General features: G+C 43.1%; 1 protein-coding gene across 2 annotated transcripts in view; it reads left to right on the top strand.

Moving 5' to 3' along the window:
- ARSB (arylsulfatase B) overlaps positions 1-26,368 on the top strand; it is a 193,133-nt gene that overhangs the window by 139,206 nt on the left and 27,559 nt on the right. Inside the window, exon 7 of one of the 2 annotated variants that reach the window (XM_055297912.2) lies at positions 1,178-12,860. The exons of the other annotated variant lie outside the window; for it this stretch is intronic. Within the exon in view, the coding sequence (XP_055153887.1) occupies positions 1,178-1,182 (5 nt within the window). The 3' untranslated portion in view covers positions 1,183-12,860. Of the gene's footprint in view, positions 1-1,177; positions 12,861-26,368 lie in introns of those variants that run through there. 2 annotated transcript variants of the gene reach the window in all.

Genomic DNA, 26,368 nt, shown 5'->3' with positions numbered 1-26,368 from the left:
ATCGCTCCCTGCATTGAAAAGATTGGCCAGAAAAGATGATGTGGGATTTCCCTGCCCATCTTCATCCCTTTCCCCGGACCTCCTCAATAGACAGATAGAGATTTATAAAGCCTTTGCCTCTGGCCTGGCTCGGCCTGAATTCCCTCTGAGTCCGGGGCTCTGCCTCTTCTTGCCGTTCTGAGTTCGGTTCTGCTCCTGTTTTCTGGGATGTTCCCTCTGATTGTTTCATCATTCACTGGTTATCTCAGTGCCCCAACCCTGGCTCTGCTTTTATCCCCTTCCTCCCTCCCCTGCCTCCCAGCTTCATGACCAGAGTCAGAGTGTGGGATGTAATTGCTTTCCTGTGTGCTTTGAGGAGACTTTTTATTCATTTTTGAAGGCTTTGTTCTGAAGTAACCTTGGAAGTGCTTTGGTCTCTGTTCAGATAATACGCTTCTCTTTTCCTTTGTTCCCTTCTGAGAAAACTCCTAAGAATTATTAATTCCTCCATGTCTTTAAAATACTTCTTTCTAGTAGGCTGATCTGTCTTTGTGTAGCAGCACAGGGTGGTCAGTGTAAGAGACCCGTGAGAGAGCCTGGGGAGTAGCACCATTGAAGCTGATTAGTGGGAAAGCCTGGAAACCTCTAAAGTGTTGGGGAACAGCCATAATCCCAGGGTAGGCACGAGGTCCTGCAGATCTGAATTCAGCTCTATGTGGTTCTAAGGAGAGCTCCAGCCCCAAATTCCACACTCCCCCAAGGCCCCAGCAAGCATGGCTCAGACCACAAGGAGAACTGCTTCAAAGGCATTATTTTGCCTGAGGAAAAACATATACACCTATCCTGCAGGTGCCGGGCTTGATCTTGGCTGTTCTGCAGTAGTGATCCTGCCCCATCTGAGACCACGACTCACTTTGGAAGTCAGACGTGGCATTCTATGATGGCTGGAACACACACATCCAATCATGTAACATAGGTGTATGTATATATTTAAAACGTACGCACACAGAGGAGACACACAGATTCTGCTGGTAGAAGCTTGATTATAGATGAAGGGCAGTGACAGATGTTAGCATTTTCCACCCCACCAAAGGCCAGCTCTTCAAAGTGATTCCACACAGCTTTGTTACTATTTCATTTAAAGGCCCTCTTCTCTTTAAAGTTTCTAATGAGATGTTATTTCTGTTCATGATTATAGGGTGAAAGAACAGCCTTCTTCCCACCCTCTCCTCTCTCACATACACATTTTCTGTGGTGCAATTGCCAAATCCATGCTTGAGATCCAAGAGTCGTCCAGGTTGGAATGCTTGGAGCTGCTCCCTGTTTCCTCCTCAGAGCGACATTCAAAGCCATTTCCCAGTATTATGTTGCCATTTCCAAGATTGTTTATTCAGTAAATAAATAAACGATGATGGCCTGGGATGCATGAGGTACTGTTATAAATACTCGAGATCAGTTAGGCTAAAGCCAAACCTAAAGGTCTGGCTAAAACCCAGTCTGGAAGAGTCTGGAAGAGGGCATGGACACAGCCTCTCCCCACCCTGCTGGAAGGCTGTGGGTGGTTCCCAGCTGTCTACCAGCAAGCCCTCCTACAACGCCCACCACTCAGCACCATTGCAATGCCCTCCTTCAGTCCTATTTATCTCCCTTGTTGCCCTGCCCCTTCTGTAGAGCTCAGTGCACATTCCTACTCCTCCATGAAGCCCTCTCTGATTCTTTTGAACTTGAGTCCCTTGAGTTTCTCTGGAGCTTCCCAGGACAGTGAGCTCTTGCTGCCTCATAGTGTAGTATTTATATACATGTGTTTTCCCCATCCGGAGCTATAAGGAGAGCAAGACTTCATTTGTATAGTTCTCTCAGTGTCTTATGTATAAGAGATTAATACATATTGAAAGAATGCATGCTAATAAATGAATAATTTATCATTAGCTGATTTGATTAGAATCAATCTAACGAGAACAATAGTAATTTCATACATCATTTTCAAGGCATTTTTATTTCTTTTTGGGTATATTAGAGAACTAGTGACACAGAGGCATCTTTCTTTCAGCCTGAAATTAGATATTAAGCAGAATCAAGAGTTAGGGGGAATGCATGGGGCTCACCCTGCTACAGATTGCTCAACGTGGCACAGAATGCCAGAGGCTAAGGGCCCCTTGGCAGTTTGTGCACTCTTTATAATCCAGGTGAAGAAACTGAGGCACCAGGTCATGCATGCTGTTAAATACCAGAACTGGAACTCAGGGCTGTTCAGACCCGGCATGTACATCATGTCCTACTGATTTCGCAGGTCTCATCGCTTTGTGTCCTACACTTGTCTTGTGGGAGAAGGGCACCCAGATCTGAGTTACGATCATCTCACCTATATCACAGCATGTTGATGGGACATGATTCATTTAAAGGAGGCTGGAAAAATGGGTTGAGTAGTGACATTAGCCTTGCTAGATTCACATGTAATCTGACTCTGCAGATGATGGTAGCTTCTGCTTGCAGAGCTAGTCATGGAAGCCTTGCCAGTGCCTTGTATTCACTCCACTGGAGGGTGCTGGGGGGATGAGGGAGCCGCGTGTGGGGTGGGCAGTGTCACCTACTAAAACAGGTAAGAGTTTGGGGGTGCCAGAAAGCCCTGGGTTTTATTCAATACCAGCTCTGACTTATTTCCTGTGAGCTTGTGGGTAAGTTCTTCCAGCCATCTGTTTCATCACCTATAAGTTGGGAACGATTATAACAATATCTCCTGTAAATATGTCCAAACAACAGTGAACAATAATTACATTCTGGCTGCTAGGATTGGGGCAAGGTGGGAAAGTTGCACTTTTCACTTTATGTATTTCTCCAGTTTTAATTTTAAATTATGAGCACATATGACTTCCTTAATCAGGAATAAAGCCATAAAGCTTTATTTGTGAAAACCACCTCCAAGGAGGGTTCCGGCAAGCCTGGAATATCTGAAATCTGCTGGGTTCTTATAGAGTGGGAGGTGCTGCTTCCGTGCCTGCTTGTACTAGGTCAGAGCAGTTAGAATTTTGTGTTGTCTCTAGCTGCCAATATTTGTCTTTAGCAGCTCGTCAAATTTTCCTTGGTGTGGGTTGCTACATGCCCTCAATCACAGAGCCAAAACACAGATAGCTTTCTCCTTTTTAATTTTCAAAGGCTTGTAGTCTGCCCCTCCGCTTTGGGGAGCACTAAAGTCTGTTTGGATATGTGGCCTTTTTGATGCCAAAGGCGGTCCCACAAGCCTTGTATCCCCTCCACCCCACTTCACACAGCACATCTCAAGGAGCACACATGAAACCTTCACTGTTAACACTTGGTGCTGGCATCTTGGCTTTCATCCCGAGAAAATACATAAACCAAACCAAATCCACAGCACTTTAAAAACACTAATTAACTCTCACCACTGGCCTAGGCTATGCAGAAATGGCAAATCCCACTGCCCCAATTTTATGTTTGGAGAAATCAGGGTAAGCAACGTTTTCAGGGCTTCTCTGAGCCAGATCACAGAAGCTGACCTGAAGGGCTTGGCCTGGCCGTGCATCTGGAGTTAGGCCATTTGACCAAGGGCCAGCTGCCTCACCAGATCCCTTCTCTACAGCACCACGTGGTTAGTGGCCCATAACTCCATTTGCACATCAGCTTTTGTTTTTTTCCCCAGGGTTACTTTGATGCCAAACTGTCTCATTTCCAACTGACCATTTATTTATTTGCTTACTTTTCTTTAATTCTGGTAGAGCCTAGAAATTTTAGCCATAGCTTCCAAGTGTAGCCTGTTAATTATAGTTGATTAAAGGTTCTATGCTGATTTTGAATTTCAACACAAAAGCAGACTAACTTCCAAACAGTCCCTCTCAGGTCCAGTGGCCCTGCCCCTTCCATCTTCCACCCTGGAGCATCCCCAGGTCTGGCAAAGATTTGGGGGTGTCCAGACTCCTTTTTTCCTCTCCCAATCTGGATCAGTCATTCTCCTACCTCAGTTCCCCAGTCTTACCATCTATAAAGTTAAATATATCCACCTTTCTTGAAAGAGTCTACCATAAAATTCTGTAAAAACATAAAACCTCATAAAATTTAAGGGAATATATCCAATGGAATTAAACTTTACAAAGTAAATCTACTTTGTAAATATTTATTGACCTTGTCAGAATTTTTAGGTGTTTTAGGGTGCTTGTGTATAAGGCTGAAATAAAACTTTTGAAAACATTTCTGGGAAGTTGTTGAAAACAAACTAAATGGCCTGTTTAGTAACCCATAATGTAAGATGTTAGTAATCAGGCATTTATAGACTGAAGTCTGTTACCTCTGGCAGCAAATACCTAGGGAATGAGTATATGGCCCCTGCTTCTAAAGATTCTTTTGAATCAGAGGAAAACATATGCCCAGGAAAGGATATTAACACAGTTATAAAATAAAGTAGAACAAATGATAAGTGATATAATATAAGCAGTAAGGACAATGAAGAAGTGACAGCATTTGGGAGTGATTAGGAAAGTTGTTCTCAAAAAGGATATCTTTAAATTTGTCCATTACTTCAACAACTTTGGTTTTATCTTTCTTGATTTTAATGTGAATGAAGGAAAAGAATATCAGTTTTCTATCACTGATCAAACAAATTACGGTAAACTCGATGGCTTGAAACAACCAATACTTAACCATCACTCTATGTTCGTATTTTTTGGATATTTTCAGTTTTGTAGGTCAGAAGTCTGACAAGGGTATCACTGGACTAAATCCAGGGTACCGATTGGCAGGGCTGCAGTCCCTTCCAAAGGCTGAGGGGAGAACCTATTTCCTTGCCTTTTCCTGCTTCTAGAGGCTGCCTACATTCCTTGGCCCATGGCCTCCTTCCTCCATCTTCAAAGCCAGCAATGGAAGGTTGGGTCCTTTTCTAGCACATTCTTTGAACCTGGCTTCCATCATCTCATCTTCTCTGACCTGTTCTGCCTCCTTCTTCAACTTTTCTGGACTCTTGTGGTAACACTGGGCCCACCTGGACAAATAATCTAGAATCACCTCCCTATTTGAAAGTCAGCTGATTAGCAATCTTAATTCCATCTGCAGCCTGAATGCCCCTTTGCCGTGTAACCTAACATATTCACAGGTCCTGGGGATTGGGATGTGGACATCTTTAGGGGGCCATTATTCTGCTACCACAAATACCTGCTCTGTTGCCCTAGACTTTATGAAAAATACAACAAGTCGCTTATAACCTAGTTGGAGAGAACAAGAACATACAACAAGTTAAAAGAAAATCAGATAACAGTTGAAAGCTATGGTGGTAGACACGTTACAAGTTGTACTTAATTGTCAGATCATTTCCACAGAGTCTGATAGTTGCTATGACAGTGAAGGAGGGCTAAACCACTCAGGCCCTCTTTCACCTCCGCTGAACCTCAAAAAGTTCCTAGGTGGAAAAGACCATCACAGGAAATAGAAAAGGCTATGAGCAAAAGGTGTGTGAGCCTATTTGGGGGACAAAGGGGAGGCATGAAAGAAGAGATGGGAAAGCTAAACAAGGACAATATGTCACACTAAGGAGATGGGATTTCATCCTGTATGCAACAGGGAAGCTCCTTTTGTACAAATAATAGATGGGGTGGTGCAAGAAATTTTTTAAAATACAGAAAAGCTCAAAATTTTTAAAAATACAGAAAAAAAATCACCCTAAACCTATTATTCTGCTACCCAGAAATAAGCATTTTTAATATTTTCATGGGCTTTTTCTATTTCTATTTAGGGAGAGCTTTCAACATTTCACCGTTCAGTATGATATTGGTTGCAGATTTTTTTAATACTCTTTATCAGTGTAAGAAAACTCCCTCCTATTCTTAGTTTGTAGAATTTTTAAAACAGCTATTGCTGTTGTCCCCAGGAAAGTCCCTTTGTGTCTGCACTATTTTAATCCCAGAATAAAGAAAAATCTGCTAATTCCACAGGTGGTTATATAGATGCTGGGGTTTCAGCACTTCCTGTTTGACCGGAAACTCTCAGTGAAGTAAGAAAAAAAAAAAAAAAAAAACTTCAGAAATTGTGGGAGTTTATTTGTAGAGACTCTTGTTTTCCAGTTAGGACTGTGGGTCCCAGAATTCTTTGGAATGACAGCCCTAGTCAAAGTCTAGCCGTTTCTCTCCCAATTATCCAAACAAAGGCTGGTTTAGGCACTGCCTGAAAGGATTTGATAGATGTAATCCAAGTCCCAAACCCTGAAGTGCCTCAACCAAGAGGAAGTCCTAGGTGGGCCTGATTCAGTCATATGGGTAAAATATAAATTTTCCTTTGTAGGCTGGCTTTTACTAAAAATGATATAGCTGGATTGTCCTTGGAATCCATCTCAGCAAAGTGTTAGAATAATCTCAAGTATAAAGGCAGGAGGGGCTGGGCACAGTGGCTCATGCTTGTAATCCCAGCACTTTGGGAGGCCAAGGTGGGTGGATTGCATGAGGCCAGGAGCTCAAGATCAGCCTGGCCAACATGGCAAAACCCCGTCTTTACTAAAAAATACAAAAAAGTAGCCAGGCATGGTGGCACACACCTGTAGTCCCAGCTACTAGGGAGGCTAAGGTGGGAGGATCGCTTGAACCGGGGAGGCAGAGGGCAGAGGTTGCAGTGAGCTGAGAGTGCACCACTGCACTCCAGCCTGGGCGACAGAGCAAGACTCTGTCTCAAAAAAAAGGCAGGAGTAGTAGTTTATATAAGATATTTATAACCAGTTTAGTGGTCTAATAGCCTATGGATGAGAAGTGACTGGTACAGTGGGCCATCCTAGAAAGAGAAAATCATGTCTAGGTGGGCTCTATTTGATGGAGCCATTGATCTGGGGCCAGGTTTACAGTCTCTTGTCACTATCTGGACTCTGTTCTAGGTATGCAGCTGGCTGTGCCCCTATTAGGATGAACCCCCTGTAGGTGCCCTTTCCCTCTGATATGCCAGGGACGCTCTGGGGCTTCCTGTCGTAGGTGATTCCTAATGCTCCTGACCCATGGCAGCCACAGAGGTTCCCCCTTGGAGGCTTCCATTCTGCCCTGTAACCTGCCCTTATTTTCAAATTTGGAATGTTTGTAGAAGTCTGTTAGTGTCTCTCTCACTTATTTTGGGGGCATCATACTGTTTTCCCAGCAAAAGAGCTTGCAGTCAGCTTTAGCTTCTTCCTTTAATATGTGAGGGGTAACACCTGTGCTATTTGTTTTCTTTCCTAAATGCCTTCACAGAAGCAGTTTTGAACTAGAGAATATACACGATTAAGTAAAAAGAGTTGAGAGAAATCACATGGAGAGCAATAAAGAAAAGAAACTAACCATTGTTGACAGTGCACTGTGTTCTAGGCACTATGTAGCTACCCCCTGCCCCCAGTACCTGCCTTTCTTTAGAGCACATATCATCATCTGGCACAATTATTTTTTAAATATTTATTTATCATCCTCCTCTCTCCATTAAAATACAAGTTCCATGAGGGCAGACAATTTAGTCTTTTGCGTTCTTTTCTATACCCAAACATCTAGAACAGTAGCACAATAAGTAGTTGTTGAATAAATGTCTTAAAGAAAAAAATGAAAAAAGGGGCCAGGTGCGGTGGCTCACGCCTGTAATCCCAGCACTTTGGGAGGCTGAGGCAAGCAGATCACAAGGTCAGGAGTTCAAGACCAGCCTGACCAAAATGGTGAAACCCCGTCTCTACTGAAAATACAAAAAATAGTCGGGCATGGTGGCACACGCCTGTAGTCCCACCTACTTGGGAGGCTAAGGCAGGAGAATCGCTTGAACCCAGGAGGCAGAGGTTGCAGTGAGTCAAGATCGTGCCACTGCACTCTAGCCTGGGCAACAGAGCGAGACTCCATCAAAAAAAAGAAAAAGAAAAAGGAAAGACATCGGGTTAACTTTTTTAACCTTTAAAAAAGATCTATGGGAAAGATTGGATAGATGTCAGAGGTACTTGATTGTAATAACTAACGCTCGTTTGAAAAGTGAGACATAAGAAAGCTTAGATTTGGCTTAATTGACGGCAAGTTTAAGAGACTGAGGTTTACTTGAAACTGACATTAGTATAAATTTAAAATGACTTAGACAGGAAGTCATGGGTATTTGAACTATTTATATTCATTTCAGATCCTTTCTTTTACATCATTTTATAAAAACTCCTTCCAAAAAATAGTTCAGTGCTTATAGCTGACTTTTAGCTTCTTTCTCAGAAAAGAAAAAAATAATAAAAGAGGAACGAGAAAGTCAGCTTAAGTACTACCTTCCCTTATCTTTTGACTGAGATATAAGAATTATTTGTGACATAAATACATTTTATTTAAAGAAAGTTGAGGATTGGATCTGGGTTATTTTTTGGACAAGTTAGAATATAGTACTTGATTTCTAATTGTTAACAATTAATGTTTTAAAAAACAAATGTTAGAGACCGAAAAGGAATCTAAACCTTTCCCTTTTTTGAATTGTAAGCATATTTTCAAATGTATGTGGGATTTTTTTCTTAGTCTTTCCACAAATTATAAACATCAGCATTTACCCTGCACTGAGCTGAAATGAATAAACATTTTTTAAATGAAAATAATGACAGTGAAAACCAATTTAGAAAAGAAAGGAAAAAGATGCACATAAATCATAGACACTTGGAAGAGCATGTAAGCAAAGCTAAGAACTACATTTTTCATATTTTACATTTTCCCTTTAAAATCGCTTTCCAAATTGTTGATGGTTTGGCAGCTCCAAGGATGACATCAACTCTTCCATTGTGCAGTATCTGTTGCTTTTAGATAACTTGGTGGCACTTTATCAGATTTTGGTGATTAAGCTGAATTAAAAACCAACTGGATTTGAGTTTAAATTCTCCTAACTGCTAAACCAAACACATTCCTGACCCTAGGCCTACTTCTGAAAACTTATATTGCCCATAGGCTGTTTTACTTCTAGAAACAAAAGTAAGCGAGAGAAAAATGCACTCCTTAGAGTTACTAACCACATCTGTCAAAATGCAGTATATTACCAGTGCAGCTGTTAAAATGCTTTTAAACCAGCCATCTTCTTTTCTGCCTATCTTAACCTGACTGAAAACCAAGAGGACAATAATCTTGGCATTGTTCTCCTACTTCAGAAAATCACAGATAGTTATGAGCTACTGTCTCTCTCAGCAGTTGGGGGCAGATTCTGATGATTAGTAAAGTCATGATGAAAAGATAATACCAGAAATTAGGCTATTAATGGGGAAGAAAACAGCAGGCTGTGAACAGGTCTAATAACTTTCCTGCATGTCCTAGGAACTCACCTTGGAATACTAGGTGAAAACACTGGCATTCCACACATCTGGTCTACTACCCTACACGTAAAGCAGTGCCTTTCATACCTGAATGTGCACACGAATCACCTGATTCAGTCGGGCTGGGGTGGGGCCCAAATTCAGCGTTTCTAACAGACTCCTGAGTGGTGCCAATACTGCTGGGTCTCTGACTACAATTTGAATATTGAGCCCCTAGTCTAGAGGACTTTCACCCAATTTGAAGCTCAATCTTTAGAATTTAAAATATTTGTATGAGTATTTAAGACTAAATATTTTTTCTAAGATATCTAACTAAAGACAGGGATGTAAGACCTTGAATTTCGAACAGTTTTATAAATTGTATTAGTCTGTTTGCGTTGCTATAAAGGAATATCTGAGACTGGGTAATTTAAAAGAGGTTTATTTCGCTCATGATTCTGCAGGCTGTACAAGCATGGCACCAGCATCTGCTCAGCTTATGATGAGGCCTCAGACAGAAGGCAAAGGGAGAGCAGGTATGCACATGGCAAGAGTGGCAGCAAGAGAGATGCCAGGCTCTTTTAAAGAACAGCTCTTTAAAACATGAACAGAACAAGACTCAAGGAGGGCATCAAGCTATTTATGAGAGATCTGCCCCCCTGGCCCAAACACCTCCCACTGTGCCCCCCCCCCCCACACTGGGGATCACATTTCAACATGAGATTTGGAGGAAACAGATATCCAAATTATATCATAAGTATTTATAATCTCTTCCCCCAAATTTCTGTTTAAGCTAGTTGTATAGCAATTTACATTATCTTTCAGATTATCCAAATGCCAAAATGTTTTCTGATCCTAAAGTAACATGGATGCATTTGCTGAAAAAAAGTTTAAGATATATTCAAGCCAGCAAGACATGAAGATTTTAGAGCTCATCTCAGAAGCTTGGTCTCTTTTCCTTTTGTTCCTGGTTTTCTCCTTATGTGAACATTCAGAAAGAAAACCCAAGCTTCTAAAAAATGGCAAGGATCTGAGTATCTACCACCCTAGAAGAAGGTCCCTGGAAATCAAGAATCAGGTAGCAGACTTCTTCTCCTATGAACATTCTTAGGGAAACCCACTTAGGCTATGGGTTCTGACTTCTTTCAAGTACTTCCTCTGATCTTGTGGAAGTACTATGGATGGGTATAGGCAAACCCCAAAAAGTCCCCAGAAAGAGTTTTAGTAGAGAAACTAGGTGATTAAGAGTGCCACTACTGTGTGCAAAAGAGGAAAATTCCCCATGCTCATGCCTCTTAAATGGCTGAGAGATTTCTGTGGCCTGGCATTACACACCATGCATTTGTTTGGGTAGTCAAAGTAGTCACTGGGACACGCATTGGTCAGTTACTCTGTCTCCAAGGGACACAGAGCATCTTGCCCAGTGTCATCATTACGTGAGCTTGGCCTGCCTCTTGGACTCAGTGAGCCTGTTTTCTCACCTCTCAAAAATAAAAGCATAAACACGCCTATAATTTCAGAGCATATGAAAAATGGACCTAATCATCACATTCATAGGGACAATGGTAGAATTTATTAATGTTCCTATGGTTTTCCCTTAAAGAGTTTTGAGATTAGAAACAAAACGTTATATGCAATATTTGAAAGGAAAAACCACAAAATAATAAAATTTTGTATTCAGTATCTCAGTTGTGTAAAAATAATATAGACATTAAAACAGGATTAGAGGCCAGGCGTGTTGGCTCACGCCTGTAATCCCAGCACTTTGGGAGGCCGAGGCGGGCAGATCATGAGGTCAAGAGATCAAGACCATCCTGGCCAACATGGTGAAACCCTGCCTCTACTAAAAATACAAGAATTAGCTGGGCATGGTGGCACACACCTGTAGTCCCACCTACTCAGGAGGCTGAGGCAGGAGAATGGTGTGAACCTGGGAGGCAGAGCTTGCAGTGAGCCAAGATTGCGCCACTGCACTCCAGCCTGGACCACAGAGCGAGACTCCGTCTCAAAAAAATAAAAAACAAAAAACAAACAAACAAACGAAAAAACAGGATTAGAAAGAGTATACCAAAATGTTATAATGGTCAGTTAGCTTTAGAGGGTGAGATTATGGATAATTTTTAGTATCGTTTTCATTCAATTCAGTATACCTATTACTTTTGCAACTAAATTTTTGAAAAAGAACAAAGAAAAAAGGCAACAAAGCAACACTGTTCAGGCTGAAGGTCTCCTGGGCCTAAACCTCCCATCACCAAGAGTGTCAAAATCTCTGTTCAGGGACTTGGGTCTGTAGTTAATTGTTGGATGTTTATATGTGGTGTAAATCTGTGTACTGCCTTGATGACAGTAACAAACTAGAGTGTCTTGATAAAGACCAAAGTCATCAATTTTCCAAAATCTGTAGTTGATTAATTCTCCAAAGGTCCAGGTCAATGTTATTCCTCAAACTTTATTATTTTAACATAGAAGCCCAAAGTTTCCAAGTCTGTCAGAAAATTCATTATCACTGTAAAACAGCAAAAGGTCACAAAATGTCTCTTTCTACAATAAAATAGCATATAAGAAAAAATCTCTTTTTCTCAACAATTCATTACCCTGGCAGAAACCAAAAAACCTTTGACATTTCAGGTCTTTTTGCTTCAGGGGAAATAAATGTTCCATAGATCATGGAGAAAAATGACAAACAAATTAATGAAAAACAAATATACTCCTGCAGTATCCCCAGCCATGCCAGACCAAACAAGTCAGAGTCAGCTTTTATTCTTGGGTCTTTCCAACTCTGAAGAGTGACAGTTTCCATAATGGCATCAGCACTTTAGTTAGAGAAAGCTGTACACATGCCAAAGAAACACAAATTAAAGAAACATGTGGTAGAAAAACAGAAAGAGGAATTCTGTTATTTCATGCATATTTAACTCTAGTGAGAAAGTCATTGCTGGCAAAGCATTATTGAAATCTTGAGCTAATAAGTAGAAGCATTCTAGAAGATATGCACTCCCTCCTCATAGTGCTTTATACAAAATTGTAACTTGACTGAATTTAGCAGTGCTCAATTTTCCCACATTCTAAAAATTCCTTCCTTGAATTCTGCCTCACTGTCACCACTAAACCTTGTCAGAAGTAGTTTGCATGTGCTTTCTCCGTATCTTCAATTTCCATTCATTTACTAATTTTAATACCAAATACACTTCCATTTTCATTATTTGTTTAAACACAGCCATACAAATAAAACCAAAATTGGCCCAGTGCAGTGGCTCACACCTGTAATCCCAGCACTTTGGGAGGCTGAGGTGGGTGGATGATCTGAGGTCAGGAGTTCGAGACCAGCCTGGCCGACATGGTGAAACTCCATCTCTACTAAAATTACAAAAAAATTAGCCAGGTGTGGTGGTGGGCGCCTGTAATCCCAGCTACTCAGGAGGCTGAGGCAGGAGAATCGCTTGAACCTGGGAGGCGGAGGTTGCAGTGAGCTGAGATCATGCTATTGCACTCTAGCTGGGGCAACAAGAGCAAAACTCTGTCTCAAATAAATAAATAAATAAATAAATAAACAAAATTCACTATGACCCTTATTCCCTGTCCCCCTCCACAGAGGTGACCACTGCTAACAGTTTGGACTTTATAGACCACTTAGATGTGCTTATATATACAATATGGATTTATGGAGCTGTGGTGTGTACAATACTTTTTTTTTTTTTTTACATAGATAGTATCATATAAAATGCTGTGGGGGTTTTTTTTTTTTGCCACATACTTTTTTCTCTCAGTGATCTGTCTTGGAGATCTTTCCAGATCAGTAAGTATAAATCAGCGGTTTTCAACCAGGGGCTAGTGAACCCCCCAGGGGAGATTTGGCAATTTTTGCAGACATTTTTGGTGGTCACAGCCTGAGTGGGGAATGCTATTGGCATCTAGTAGGTAGAAGTCAGGGATGTACTAAACATCCCACAATGCACAGAACAGCCCTATGACAAAGAGTTTTCCACCTGAAATGTCAATAATGCTGAGGCTGAGAAACCCTGATAAAGGTCTACTTTATTCTTTTAACTGCTGCATGGTATTCTGTAGTTTATTTAGCCAGTCATGTAGCAGTGTATATTTAGATGATCTTTTTTTCTTTTTTGAGATGGAGTCTTGCTCTGTTGCCCAGGCTGGAGTGCAGTGGTGCAATTTCGACTCACTGCAACCTCCACCTCCCGGGTTCCAGCGATTCTCCTGCCTCAGCCTCCCGAGTAGCTGGGACTATAGGCGTCCACCACCACACCCAGCTAATTTCTGTATTTTTAGTAGAGACTTTTAAAAACATGTTTATTTGTAGATATCAGTGAATGTTTCTTCCATTTACTTTTGACCCAACTGCAATCAACCTTCTTTCCTAAATATCCCTAAATCCATTGCTGCTGCTATAACAAAATACCACAGACTGGGTAATTTATAAATAATAAAACTTTATTTCTCACAGTTCTGGAGGCTGGGAAGTCTAAGACTGAGGTGCTAGCAGATTTGGTGTCTGGTGAGGGCCCCTTTCTGCTTCCAAGATGGCGCCTTGGGGCTGCATCTTCCAGAGGAGAGAAACACTGAGTCCTCATGTGGCAGAAGGGACAAAAGGGGAAAAAGGGAAGAACCCTCTTCCTCAGGTTCTTTGATAAAGGCACTAATCCTATCCATGAGGGTGGAGCCCCCAGGGCCTAATCACTTCCCAATGGCCCTACCTCTTAATGCCATCGCCTTGGGGGTTCCAACATAAGAATTTTGGAGGGAGAAACCATAGCAGCCCCCTGCAGGTGACCAGTGGGTTTTCTGAATCCCTTGGCTCCTTTTCAGCATGAGCCGACTTGGCCCTTCTGTGCCATTTGCCAGTGCTTGTCATCTTGAAGCACTTGGCCTCCCAGGCCCCTTGGCTCTGCCTTTTTCCTCTCTACTTCTGTGGCCCCCTTCAGTCTCTGTAGCTCTGCCATCTCCTGAGCTCTTGCTGTCACAGTGCTAGGCATTAGGGATATGAAGACTAACTGTGGAAGGTCCCAGCCCTGGAGACCCTCCAGTCTAGAAGACAAGCACATACACAAATCTCCCAAAGGGAAGCATCACCTAGTCAGGGCACATTTGAAGTGTGCTGAGTGATTGAATAAATAACTAAATATAGTAGATTTTAGAGGACAGTGGGAAATGTTTTTCCTTCATGATTCAGAATTTACTGCGTATTTTATCTTCATGACACCTTTTCTCACAACATGCATTTTTAAAAATATAAGTCACCAAAAAGACTTTCCTCACATTTTCCCACCCACAGTCTTTTTGTCTGCCTTGAAACAGCAACTGCATTGTTTCACGTACAGGGAATGCACTTGGTCTTTGCCAAGGCAGAGAACAGATCAAATTTGAGAAGCAGCCGTGCTTGCTGCTGGCTGAGGGATGGGAAGTGAGGTTGGCCCTCAGAGCTTCCTTCCCCTGCCACTTCTTTCAACCTCCTCAGGATGATAGGACCATCACCTTCCAGCAGCCCCTTCCCTACTCCTGTGGGGAGATTTCAGAAGCAGACTGAGCAGCAACTGCCGCCTGGCCCTCTTCTCCCTGGATCAAGGGGTCTTAAGCACCTACCTGAAACCTAACAGCAAAGGAAATCTCCACTATAAATCTAACTCCATGCAGAAATTAAACTCCTTCAACGGGTATTCAGTGCTCACTGTGCAGGCCCCAGGGAAGTGTAAAGATCAATGGGACATGGCCTCTGCCCCTAAGGAGCCAGAGAAGGCCAGGGCAAGGGTGGGAGGGGGCATCTATAAACAACTACTTACAATGCAAAACAGAATAAAGTTAGTCCTAAAAAGAGGATTGAGCAAGGTTGCTTAAGGAGAAAGGGAGGATTCGTTATGATAGGAGATCAAGCAAGGCACTTGAAAAGCATGTCGCTTCTCTCTTAAAAATAAGAGCTTTGGCCGGGCGCGGTGGCTCACGCCTGTAATCCCAGCACTTTGGGAGGCGAGGCGGGCGGTTCACGAGGTCAGGAGATTGAGACCATCCTGGCTAACACGGTGAAACCCCGTCTCTACTAAAAATACAAAAATAAATTAGCCGGGCGAGGTGGTGGGTGCCTGTAGTCCCAGCTACTTGGGAGGCTGAGGTAGGAGAATGGCGTGAACCCGGGAGGCAGAGCTTGCAGTGAGCCGAGATCGCGCCACTGCACTCCAGCCTGGGCGACAGAGTGAGACTGTCTCAAAAAAAAAAAAAAAAAAAAGAGCTTTATTTGATGGGTTCTTTCCATTTAAACTCAAGGAAAGTGGGGTTTCTGAAAGGAGAAATGAAATGCCAACAGTGCAAGATTCTAGATGGGCATTCTGCTGAGCACCATGTAGTTTGGGTAAAGCCCTGAACGTTACAAATGGGACTTTTTATCTCAGATATATATCTCAGATGCAGGACTTTTATCTCAGATATCACTAAGAGTATCCAAGATTGCAGCTGTCTCAGCCCTAGATGCTCAAGCCTGTGCAGCCTTAGTTGTATATCAGAGATCTACAGAGATCTTAGTTGTGTATCAGAGATCTACAGAGATCTTAGTTGTGTATCAGAGATCTACAGAGATCTTAGCTGTATATCAGAGATCCACAGAGATCTTAGTTGTATATCAGAGATCTTTCTTCGGGGGGCGGCGCAGGGGGACGGAGTCTTGCTCTGTCGCCCAGGCTGGAGTGCAGTGGTGCGATCTTGGTTCACTGCAACCTCTGCCTCCTGGGTTCAAGTTATTCTCCTACCTCAGCTGGCTGAGTAACTGGGACCACAGGTACGTGCTGCCATGCCCAGCTGATTTTTTTGTATTTTTAGTACAGATGAGGATTTACCATGTTGGCCAGGCTGGTCTTGAACTCCTGACCTCAAGTGATCCACCCTCCTCGACCTCCTAAAATGTTGGGATTACAGGTGTAAGCCACTGTGCCCGGCCCTTAGTTGTATATCAGAGATATTTTTTGTTTTTTTTTTGGGGGGGGGTGCGGTTTGAGACAGAGTCTCGCTCTCACTCTGTTGCCCAGGCTGGAGTACGGTGGCGCAATCTTAGCTCACTGCAACCCTTGCCTCCCAGGTTCAGGAGATTCTCCTGCCTCAGCCTCCCGAGTAGCTAGGACTACAGGCATATGGCACCATACCCAGCTAATTTTTGTATTTTTAGTAGAGATGGGGTTTCACTATATTGGTCAGGCTGGTCTCGGACTTCTGACCTTAGGTGATCCACCCCCCTCAGCCTCCCAAAGTGCTGGGATTACAGGTGTGAGCCACCACGCCCAGCCTATCAGAGATCTTAATTTGACTTATTTCTGTTCAAATCAGATCTGACTCAAAGGCACCCATTTATTGCCCCAGACCTGACTGTAGATATTCTGCAGGATCTACACATACATTTGTCTTTATTTATATTTCTATTTGCTTGTGTTGAAGCCGAGTGGGTCCTGGGAGCATAAAGGATATAGCTCAAGGATAGAGGCTTTTACCATAAATTGCCAAAGCCCACCTAGAGAAAGAACAGAGAGGAAGCTGTGAAGGATGTGTGGGTTTAGGGAGGGAAGCACAAACCAGAGAGAGTGAAGCAGTTGGATAATTGGTCAGTGAACAAGGACAACAGTGATCACCATAGCTGTTGTTATTTTGTGCCTACTAATGATCATTCTTTATCTCTCCCAGTAGAGAACTGATTGAATTGAAGTCCAGAAGACAAGGAGGGTGCTGCTACAGAAGGGCCCAGAGGGCTGCCGCATTTATTTCCTATCACTGTATAGCAAATTACCACAAATTTAGCAGCTTAAATTAACACCTGTTTACTACCTCACAGTTCTGTAGGTCTGAAGGCTGGGCAGGCTCAACTGGGTTCTCTGCTTAGGGTCTCAGAGGGCTGAATTCAAGGTGTCAGTCAGGCTGGGCTCTTACTGGAGGCTTTGCAGAAGAACCTTCTTCCAGGCTTGTTCAGGTTGTTGGCAGAATTCAGTTGCTGTGGTTGTAGGACTGAAGTCCCTGTTGTCTCCGCAAGGACTACCCTCAGCTTCTGAAGTTCTTGTCCCATTGACCCTTTCATGGTAAAGTCAGCAATGGAGAAGCTTCCTCTTGTTGAATCCCTCTCACAATTAGAATCTCTCAACTGTAACAAGAATCTCGCTTCTGTAACAAGCTGGAGAAAATTGCCTGCTTTTAAAAGACTCATGTGATTAGGTTAGGCCCGTGCAGATCATCTCTGATTGGTAACCTTAATGGCATCTGCAGAATTCCTTTTGCCACCAAACATAACATAATCACAGGAGTAACACCAGGGGGTGAAGATCATAGAGCCCTTGGTTCCACATGACCTTGGAATGACACCTGGAAATCCAGGGTTCAGGGACCAGAAATCTGTGACTGAGGGTGGGGCTGGGGAGTGACACACGGAAGGGAAATATTCTCCGGGAGCCAAACAGAGAAGGACTTTTGGAGGCAGAATTTGCGGACAGAGCTAATCAAGCCCCTTTAATCAGTAAGTGTCTTTGTTGAGCACCTTCTTTGCTAGGCCCTGTTAGGCACTAGAATAATGAAGGAGACAGTCCTTGCCCTTTAGGAATTCACAGTCTAGTGAGATTGTAAGAAATCTCCTGGACTAGAAATGCAGATACAACTGTACTCTGAGAAATCTGTATATCTTCAGGAAAGTCATTTTGTGTATTTTACAGACTGGCCTGAGTGCTCGCTGCTGTTGTAGCTACCACCAACTTTCTACTGAAGATGATAACCCAGGGCATAAGAAATGACTTCAGACCCAAGGTTCTGAAAGGGCCCCTCAAGGCCTCAGGTGGCTCCTGCAGAAGTGGCAGAAGAGGCAGGAACTAGGAACCTGGCATCATAGGAAAAGTGCCTTCTCCAAGAAAGAAGGGGCCCCAGGAGGCTGTCTTACTTAGATCAACCATAAACTACCACAGATGGGTCATTTCTTATATTATTTCAAAATATCTTTGGAGATGAGAATTCATTTGTGTCCTTCATAGACTGAAGTTCTTTGTGTTACCTTTTCCCAAAAGTAAATTCCTTTCCCTTTATTCATTCCTTGTGGAAATAAAATGCAAGTCCTTTATACTTGTCTTACAGTAATATGGCACTTGCAGCTTACTTTCGAGCATCCCAGTGAATAATGTTTGGAACTTTTCTTATTACCTAATAGCATATAGAGAAGAGTGAAGTCAGTTAAAAACAGAAATTTTGAAAAGTCATCTTCAGGAAAATGTAGGCCCAGATGCTTTCCTCCACCTTTTTCGTCAGGCTGCCACATACAGTTTCACAGGTTGCTAACTGCACAGGGGCACAGCCTGTCCTCCATTTGCCAAGTCACACTTTCTGGCACAGAGAGGGATGTCTTGTTCTAATTTGTCTTTGTGGCCTGCTCTCTTCTATTCTTGAAGCTGCAAGCCACAGTGAGATGAGTGAAAAGCAGTCAGTCTCATAGAAAAAAGCAGGGAAAAAGCAATAGAGACAAGAAGGAAAGCCAAGGAAAGGATTCTTGGGGAAGGTCGATAGGGAAGGGTGGAGAAGAGGAAAGGAGATGACCATTATGGTCTTCTAATTAGGAGTTTAGGGGAGATCGTTTGCCTTATTCAGCAAACTGAAAGTCCCATGCGACTAGAAAATAAGCAATCTCTTTAAAATAACGCTTTAGTACAGTCAACTTTATGAAAAGATAATTGGGTTGTGATTAAACTTACAGGCACAAGACTAAATAATCCCAACTCCTTTAACTTTGCACATTGTTTTTTGTTTGTTTGGTTGGTTTTGTTGTTTTAGTTTGGGGTTTTTTACTTTGTGTGCCCTTATATATTCAACAAATACTTCTTGGTACCCATTCTATTCATAGCACTCTCTTAGTCCTTGTATACAGGGGTCTTCAATCCTTGGTGTGAATTAAAGTCACCTGGGCAGCATGCTGAAAATGCAGCTTCCTAGGCCTTCCCTTCATGCGGCTTCAGGATCTCTGAGCTATATTTTGATCAAACATCCAAGCAATTTCTGATGATTCAAGGACCACACTTTGAGGAAGGTTGCTGTAGACATGTAAAGCATATAATCCATAGTTCCTTGTCCTGTAAGAGCATATAACTGAGTTAGGGAACAGGAGGTAGACATACATGAAGATAACGAACAACACCCAACAGTGGGTGCTACAGAAGCAAGTGAGTAACAGAGAAAATGATGAGCCAGTGAGATATTAGGTGGGAAGAGGAAGAATGTTCCTACATGGAATTCCCTGAAGACTTCAAAAAAAGAAAGAGAGTGGGCCTTTAAAAGAGAGGAGAGACCATTTCAGTTGGGAAAAATATGTAAATAAAGGCACAGTAGCTTTATGTGGTGAGAGACTTAGAGAAAGACTGACTTAACATCTCATGGCTTCATGATCATCCTTTTTGACCCACAGGTTCTTTCTCCTTTCTTATTAGGTCGCTTTTCAGAATATTTCGTAAGGGATCGCAGATGTGCATGTAAAAAGAGATTAATCACTGTTGAAAAGTATGTGCTGACTGATTTGTGTGTTACACTGTTGAAAAATGATATAGACTCCAAATGGCATCTGATTATTAAATTCAGATGCCAGAGTCTTTGATTAACAGCATGTCTTTTTGCTCTGTATATTTTCCTTGAGAAGTAGCAGGGCTTGCAGACATCTCAAGCTATGCCACAGAAGAGTCAAATAGAGGAAGTGGTCGTGAAATTAAATGTAAAGACAGTCTATTAACTTTTGCAATACAGAACCTTTGTTTACTCATAAAATCCATGTTTGGAGCTCATTCTTTCCAAATGGATTATTATCTAAGTGTTTTTATTGGAGACTGTTTGGTACTTGTGTTTTATGGCTCTTTTTCTTTCACCCGAACAATTTTGTATATTAGAAAACAATTTCAGCAAATATTTTATATTTAAAAAATCAGAAGAAAATGAAGATGACCCTCTCTTTTGCCAGTACTCATAATAAATACAAAATGAGAAGAGATTTTTATAGTGCTGCATGACTCCATTATCTAGAGCACAAATCACTGCTTTTTTTTTGTTTTGTGAGACAGAGTCTCCCTCTGTCCTCCAGGATGAGCACAAAGGCGTCGTCTCAGCTCACTGCAGCCTTGAACTCCCTGGCTCAAGTGATCCTCCCACCTCAGCCTCCTGAATAGCTGGGACCACAGGCATGTGCTACCATGCCCAACTAATTTTTTAGTTTTTGTAGAGATGGGGACTCGCTTTGCTGCCCAGGCTGGTCTTGAACTCCTGGACTCAAGTAATCCTCCTACCTCAGCCTCACAAAATGTTGGGATTACAGGTGTGAGTCACTGTGCCTGGCCTTGCATTTTTTAAAAGTGCTAAATAAATGCTGTATGACTTCAGGTAGAGATTATATCTAATGTTTAGTTTGTGTAACTGCATAAGTAGAAAAACTGTTCATGAAAATATATTGGCTGGGTGCGGTGGATCACACCTGTAATCTCAGCACTTTGGGAGGCTGAGGTGGGTGGATCTCCTGAGGTCAGGAGTTCGAGACTAGCCTGGCCAACATGGAGAAACCCCATCTCTACTAAAAATACAAAAATTAGCCGGTGGGGTGGCACATGCCTGTAATCCCAGCTACTTGGGTGGCTGAGGCAGGAGAATCACTTGAACCTGGGAGGCAGAGGTTGCAGTGAGCCGAGATCGCGCCACTGCACTCCAGCCTGGGTGACAGAGCAAGAGAAAAAAAAAGGAAAGAAGGAAGGAAGGAAGGAAGGAAGGAAGGAAGGAAGGAAGGAGGAAATTTACTTATTCCATCTCTGTGCACATAATTTGTAAACTTTTTTATCATCAATTATTATTATAAATTTTTTTGAGACAGGGTCTCCCTCTGTTGCCCAGGCTGGAGTGTAGTGGTGTGAGCACGGCTCACTGCAGCCTCGATCACCTGGGCTCCAGCAATCCTCCCATATCAGCCTCCCGAGTAACTGAGACTATAGGCACATGCCACCATGCCCGGCTACGTTTTGTATTTTGTAGAGACAGGGTTTCGCCATGTTACCCAGGCTGGTCTTGAACTCCTGAGCTCAAGCAATCCACCTGACTCAACCTCCCAAAGTGCTGGGATTACAGGCATGAGCCACCACACCAGCCCATCAATTATTATTAAACTCATGTGTACCAGTACAATTTCAAACCCTCTAAGCTGCATTTAATGCTAAATTGTGATATCGTGTGTGTGTGTGTGTGTGTATTTGAACAGAATATTCATATGACTTCATTTCTATAATAATGTGATAATACAAATATTTGGGGTCATTTTAATCATATTAGCATTTATCTCTACCAAATTAATCTTGATTGTTGTGTAGCCACTTGTCATCTGTTACATGTACACATTTTACATATCATTCAAACTTGAAATTTCCTTGAACAACTTTCCCAGCCTGGTTTCGGATGACTGCTTGTTGAGACTTCGTCCATGCTCTGTCCTCCCCTCCCCACTGTAAATACTCTTCTTTTGGGCTAGGGGGCTGTGCCCTCCAGGGTATTGTTTTCCTTCCTGTTCAGTGCCCATGCTCTTGCCTGTGTTTCTCCTGTGCCTTTCCCAGGACCTAGCAGACAGCCGAGCACCTGCCCACTGCTCTGTAAATACTGACCTGCACCTCAAGTGGGGTAGCCTTTGTGTACTTTCCCATTTCCAAGTTGATTTGCCTGTGAATCCCATATGTGAACACATATGCAGATGTCCCTGATGTGCTCTTTCCTGCTTGGAGGCACGTGCAAGGATGTGGCACTTTTTCTAATTGCTTGAACAGTCAAATGGATCTCTCTTAGGCAGCACTTGGCCAAAAATTCTGAATATTTAATCACTGGTACAGGATTAGTTCAGTTGACCAAAAAGAAAAAAAACGTATGGATGAAATGTGAATACACTGTTAACTTTTTCATCTGCCTTTATAATTAGTATTTTTTCAATATTAAGTTTCTGCTTTTTATACTGAGTTTTTAGGGAAAAAATACGGGAAGGATTCCATATTCATTGCTTCACGCAGTCTGTAGTTCCTGAGATAACTATATAATTCTGAATGTTGATACACCCATAAGAGACTTTGCTTTTTCCTCTCACACATCTGTTTTGCTTTAGGCAAGAGAACTTTCTCATGCCAGAATGGCTGCAGTGGATGTAGGCAATCTGCTTTATGTTGAGCCTCTACAATTCACAGATGCAAATGTTTAAAAGGTTAACGTGGTTATTTCTTCATCTGAAACAAACGTCCCTAGTCACTACTTTTGTCCTTTAAAAAAAATTGTATTCTGTTATAAATCCATTGTGTGTAATCCTTATACCCTTGTCTCATAATCCTCATATCAGAGCTGAATTAACTCTTTTGTGGCCTCCTGTGATGAATTTCAGTTGTCCTACTAGTTTCTTTTGCTGGTTTGATTGTGTCCTCTTGATGGAATTTAGGTTCTTAGGGAGAGAATGAGGGAAGCAGCTTCTCTACCCAGAACAGAATCCCACTAACCGAAAGAATGCTGCCCTGCAAAATAGTTTCTAGTGTATCCATGTGTGACCTCAATTATTTAATCAACAAATATTCCAGAGCATCCATTGTTTCACTGTACTAGGAAATGGGGGCAAGACCAGGATAGTATTTGGAGGCTAACCTCAGCAACTGCAGTCCAGTTGGAAAGATGAAACCTAATGTGACGATAGGATGGCAGCGAGTTGTGAGTGTCAAACGCATGCTTCTGCACTGCACTCCTGCTGCCTCCAAAAGCAGGGGGAGCCTTCAGCTCATCACACCTATAGCTCTGGACATTTTGTCAGGTTGTTAAATTAATCAAACATTTTAGGATCTGAATTTTCTATAGAAACTTTACCTAACTTTTCTTGTATTGCTAATTTGTTGTATTGAGTAAGCCTTCTGTGTAGAAAACATTTAACTGTGTTAACAACACTATGTCAAAGATTCAAAGCCTTTGAGAGCTTAGGAGAAATCCAACCCCAGTCATTTTCTGATACAACTGAACACAGTACTCTGTGGTTGAAAGTTCCTGAAACTCCCACAGCACAGGAAGGCTGACTACAGATCCTAAAGATGTTTAACTCACATAGTCCCTGGTGGCGCTTACTGTTTGCAGCTGGAAGACCTTGTATTTTCTTAAAATGCATCCTAAATAAAAACTCAAAAGCCATTCAATGCTAATTCAAGTTTCATGGTTAAAGGCGCAGCTTTAGGCCGGGCGCGGTGGCTCACGCTTGTAATCCCAGCACTTTGGGAGGCCGAGGCGGGCGGATCACAAGGTCAGGAGATCGAGACCACGGTGAAACCCCGTCTCTACTAAAAATACAAAAAAATTAGCCGGGCGTGGTGGCGGGCGCCTGTAGTCCCAGCTACTCGGAGAGGCTGAGACAGGAGAATGGCGTGAACCCGGGAGGCGGAGCTTGCAGTGAGCCGAGACTGCGCCACTGCACTCCAGCCTGGGTGACAGAGCGAGACTCCGTCTCCAAAAAAAAAAAAAAAAAAAAAAAAAAAAAAAAGGCGCAGCTTTGTTGGCATCTAGAATTAGAACCGTGTGGTGTGTCCCCCAGAAAACGAGCTCTCATGGCAAAAACAGACAAACTCTACCCCCTGCCGAACTAAATGTCAGCAGAAATCTGGTCTGCTTTTTGAAATGGGATGTAGGTTTCCAAATTCTCTAGACAATATCTTTCCAAAGCAAGTGAGAAACAAATAACTCACAGGCACCAACTGCATTTTCTGTTCAAAGCAAGAAGGGTTTTCACTGTGCTGTTTTTACCTGTCATTTTACAACTCAGTTCTCTCTGGAGCACTTGTACCAAGGGTACAGGAAAGTCATGAGATCAGAGAGCTGGTTTTGGACATGCACTTAATCACTCCCATCCTTATTTCCCCTGCTTCCCTGATGCCCTGAATAGCAGGCTCTGTCCCCTAAAGAGAAATGAGAGTTAAAGAAATGAACACTTAACCTTTCCTTTGGTAGGGAGGTACTAGGAGGCCAGTGAAGCTTGAGGGGGTCAGGAAATTTGAGAAGTGAATGGAGATTAGGAGAGCAGAGTTTGCTCCAGATGAGCTTTGGAGCTGTGCCTTTTCTTCTGGAACTCACTACTGGATCAAGGGGTCTAGTGGGGTGCCCACCACACTAGCCACCAGACCAGGCTTGATGGAAAGGGCCCAGAGATGGGTCCTGCTTGTGCAGTCTACAACTGCCAGCATCAGCTGCCACCTATTCCTCTCTGTGGCCCATGGTCAGCCAGAATTAGAGGGCCAAAGCAATGGGCCTGTAGCTTGAGAAGCATGTCAGCAGGCTGGGGTTCAAGGCCAGGCCTACAGGCCTGCAGTGGAGAGAGCAAGGCTGGCTCCAGGTCCGATGGGCAGGTTGCCAGGACGTGATTTTCAGAGCAGGAAAGCGGAGTGAAGAGTGACTGGCAGTGAGTGTGAGCAGACAGCTGCAGAGTCGCCTCTGCCTAGTGTTAGGCCTGGCCGCAGGCTCTGGCAGCCCTCAGCCTGACCATAGGATGAGTCTCCCAGCTTCAGCTGAAGGCAAGAAGTGCTGCTGACTTGGGGAGCTGAGCCAGACCTGGCTCCTGCCCTCCTCCCTGAATATGCTCCGGGATCATCTGTCTCCTTGTTGTTCCTCACTCTTTTTAGCTCTCCACGGGGCTGGCCTTTGTTGTAGACAGAGAAGAGAGACACTGTGTTATGTGCCGAAAGCTCTGTCACAAGACACCTACACCACCAATGTGCTGCCATGCTTTTCCTCATGCTGTTCCCATTGCCCAAGTGACCTTTCCTGCCTTTCTCTGCCTGGTAAAATCTGGCTTGTTCTTTGAGATCCAGTTGAAATGTAACCTTCCTTGGCAAGGCCTTCCCAGCCACTCTGACCACCACCTTTCCTGGCAGGATTGCATTCTGATTGCAACTCCCTCGGTGCCCGCTCAGCGTGTTCTATGCACCTCTAGCCCATTATGTTAGAGTTATTTATTCACATTCTTTGTTAGATGCTGAATCTGTCCAAGACAGGGACCTGGACATCTGCCCATTCATCTCTGTACCCCTCCCAGCACAGTGCCTGAAACACAGTTTGTCATTTATACATGTCTGTTTTGCAAATCCGTTATCTGAGATGAAAGCCTGTAGATTTCATTAACATCTTAGCTCTGACTAGTTGAGAAATCAAAAATAGGGCACATGGCACAGCCAACACATACTGACGTCTTGCTGTGTGCTGCCCTACCCACCCCACGTCCAGCAAAAAGTCACACATCGTTGACCCGAGCAGAGGGAGCCCAGGGGGCCATCCTATGTCCCTCCAGCATCACTGTAGACAGGGTGGGGGCACCAGTGGAGGCAGGAGTGCTGACCTGTCTTGAAGGCTGAGAGTAAGATGGGTCCCTTGTGGCCTTCAAAAGTATTTGGACTTCTGAAGCTGCCTGTGGCTCCGGAAATCAGGGAAATGCTTTAGTGGGAGTGCTTCTGTGTGCGGGGAGGTGTAAGTGCAACATGAACTGAATCTCACTCCACCCAGTACAGGATGTGCCCGGAGAGCATGCCGAGCTACCCCGTGCCAGCTACGTGCTCTAGAACAGCATCCTCCTAGCCACCCAGGAGGTCATGCAGGCCTCGTCATCAGAAAAGTGTGGCTTAAAAACCATGTGGAGTCAGACCATTTGAACACTAACTAGAAATGGGAGGCTATTAGGGAATTATTGTGAATGTTCTAGGAAACATTGCTCATCTTTGCACATTAAATTCCTACCAATATGATAGTATCATGATTATGAGGGGTTTATTTTTTTAAGGATCCTTGTCTTTTAGGGATATATGCCAAAATATTTACAGATGAAATATGATGGTTGGAATTTGCTTGGAAATAATATGGGGAGGAGGGGATGGGAGGTAAAGATAAAGAAGATTGGCCACAAGTTGATGACTGTTGGGTACATGGTGTTTATTATGCCGCTCAGTCTACTTCTGTGCATGTTTGACATTTTTCATGACAAGGTGTTTTTTAAGTATTTGAGAGATTAAGGGGAAACAGTATTTTGTTCTCATCCCCTCGTTTCTTGGATTTGCTTTATTGTCCCTTTTCCTCACCCCAGGTTACCTCTGAGGATTTCCTAGTTAGAGAAGCGGGTCCAAATTGTTGTTC

The sequence above is a fragment of the Symphalangus syndactylus genome, chromosome 11 (genome assembly GCF_028878055.3).
Source record: "Symphalangus syndactylus isolate Jambi chromosome 11, NHGRI_mSymSyn1-v2.1_pri, whole genome shotgun sequence".
Classification (NCBI taxonomy): Eukaryota; Metazoa; Chordata; class Mammalia; order Primates; family Hylobatidae; genus Symphalangus; species Symphalangus syndactylus.
The sequence above is the reverse complement of the archived record's forward strand: the minus strand, read 5'-3'. Positions and strand labels throughout refer to the sequence as shown.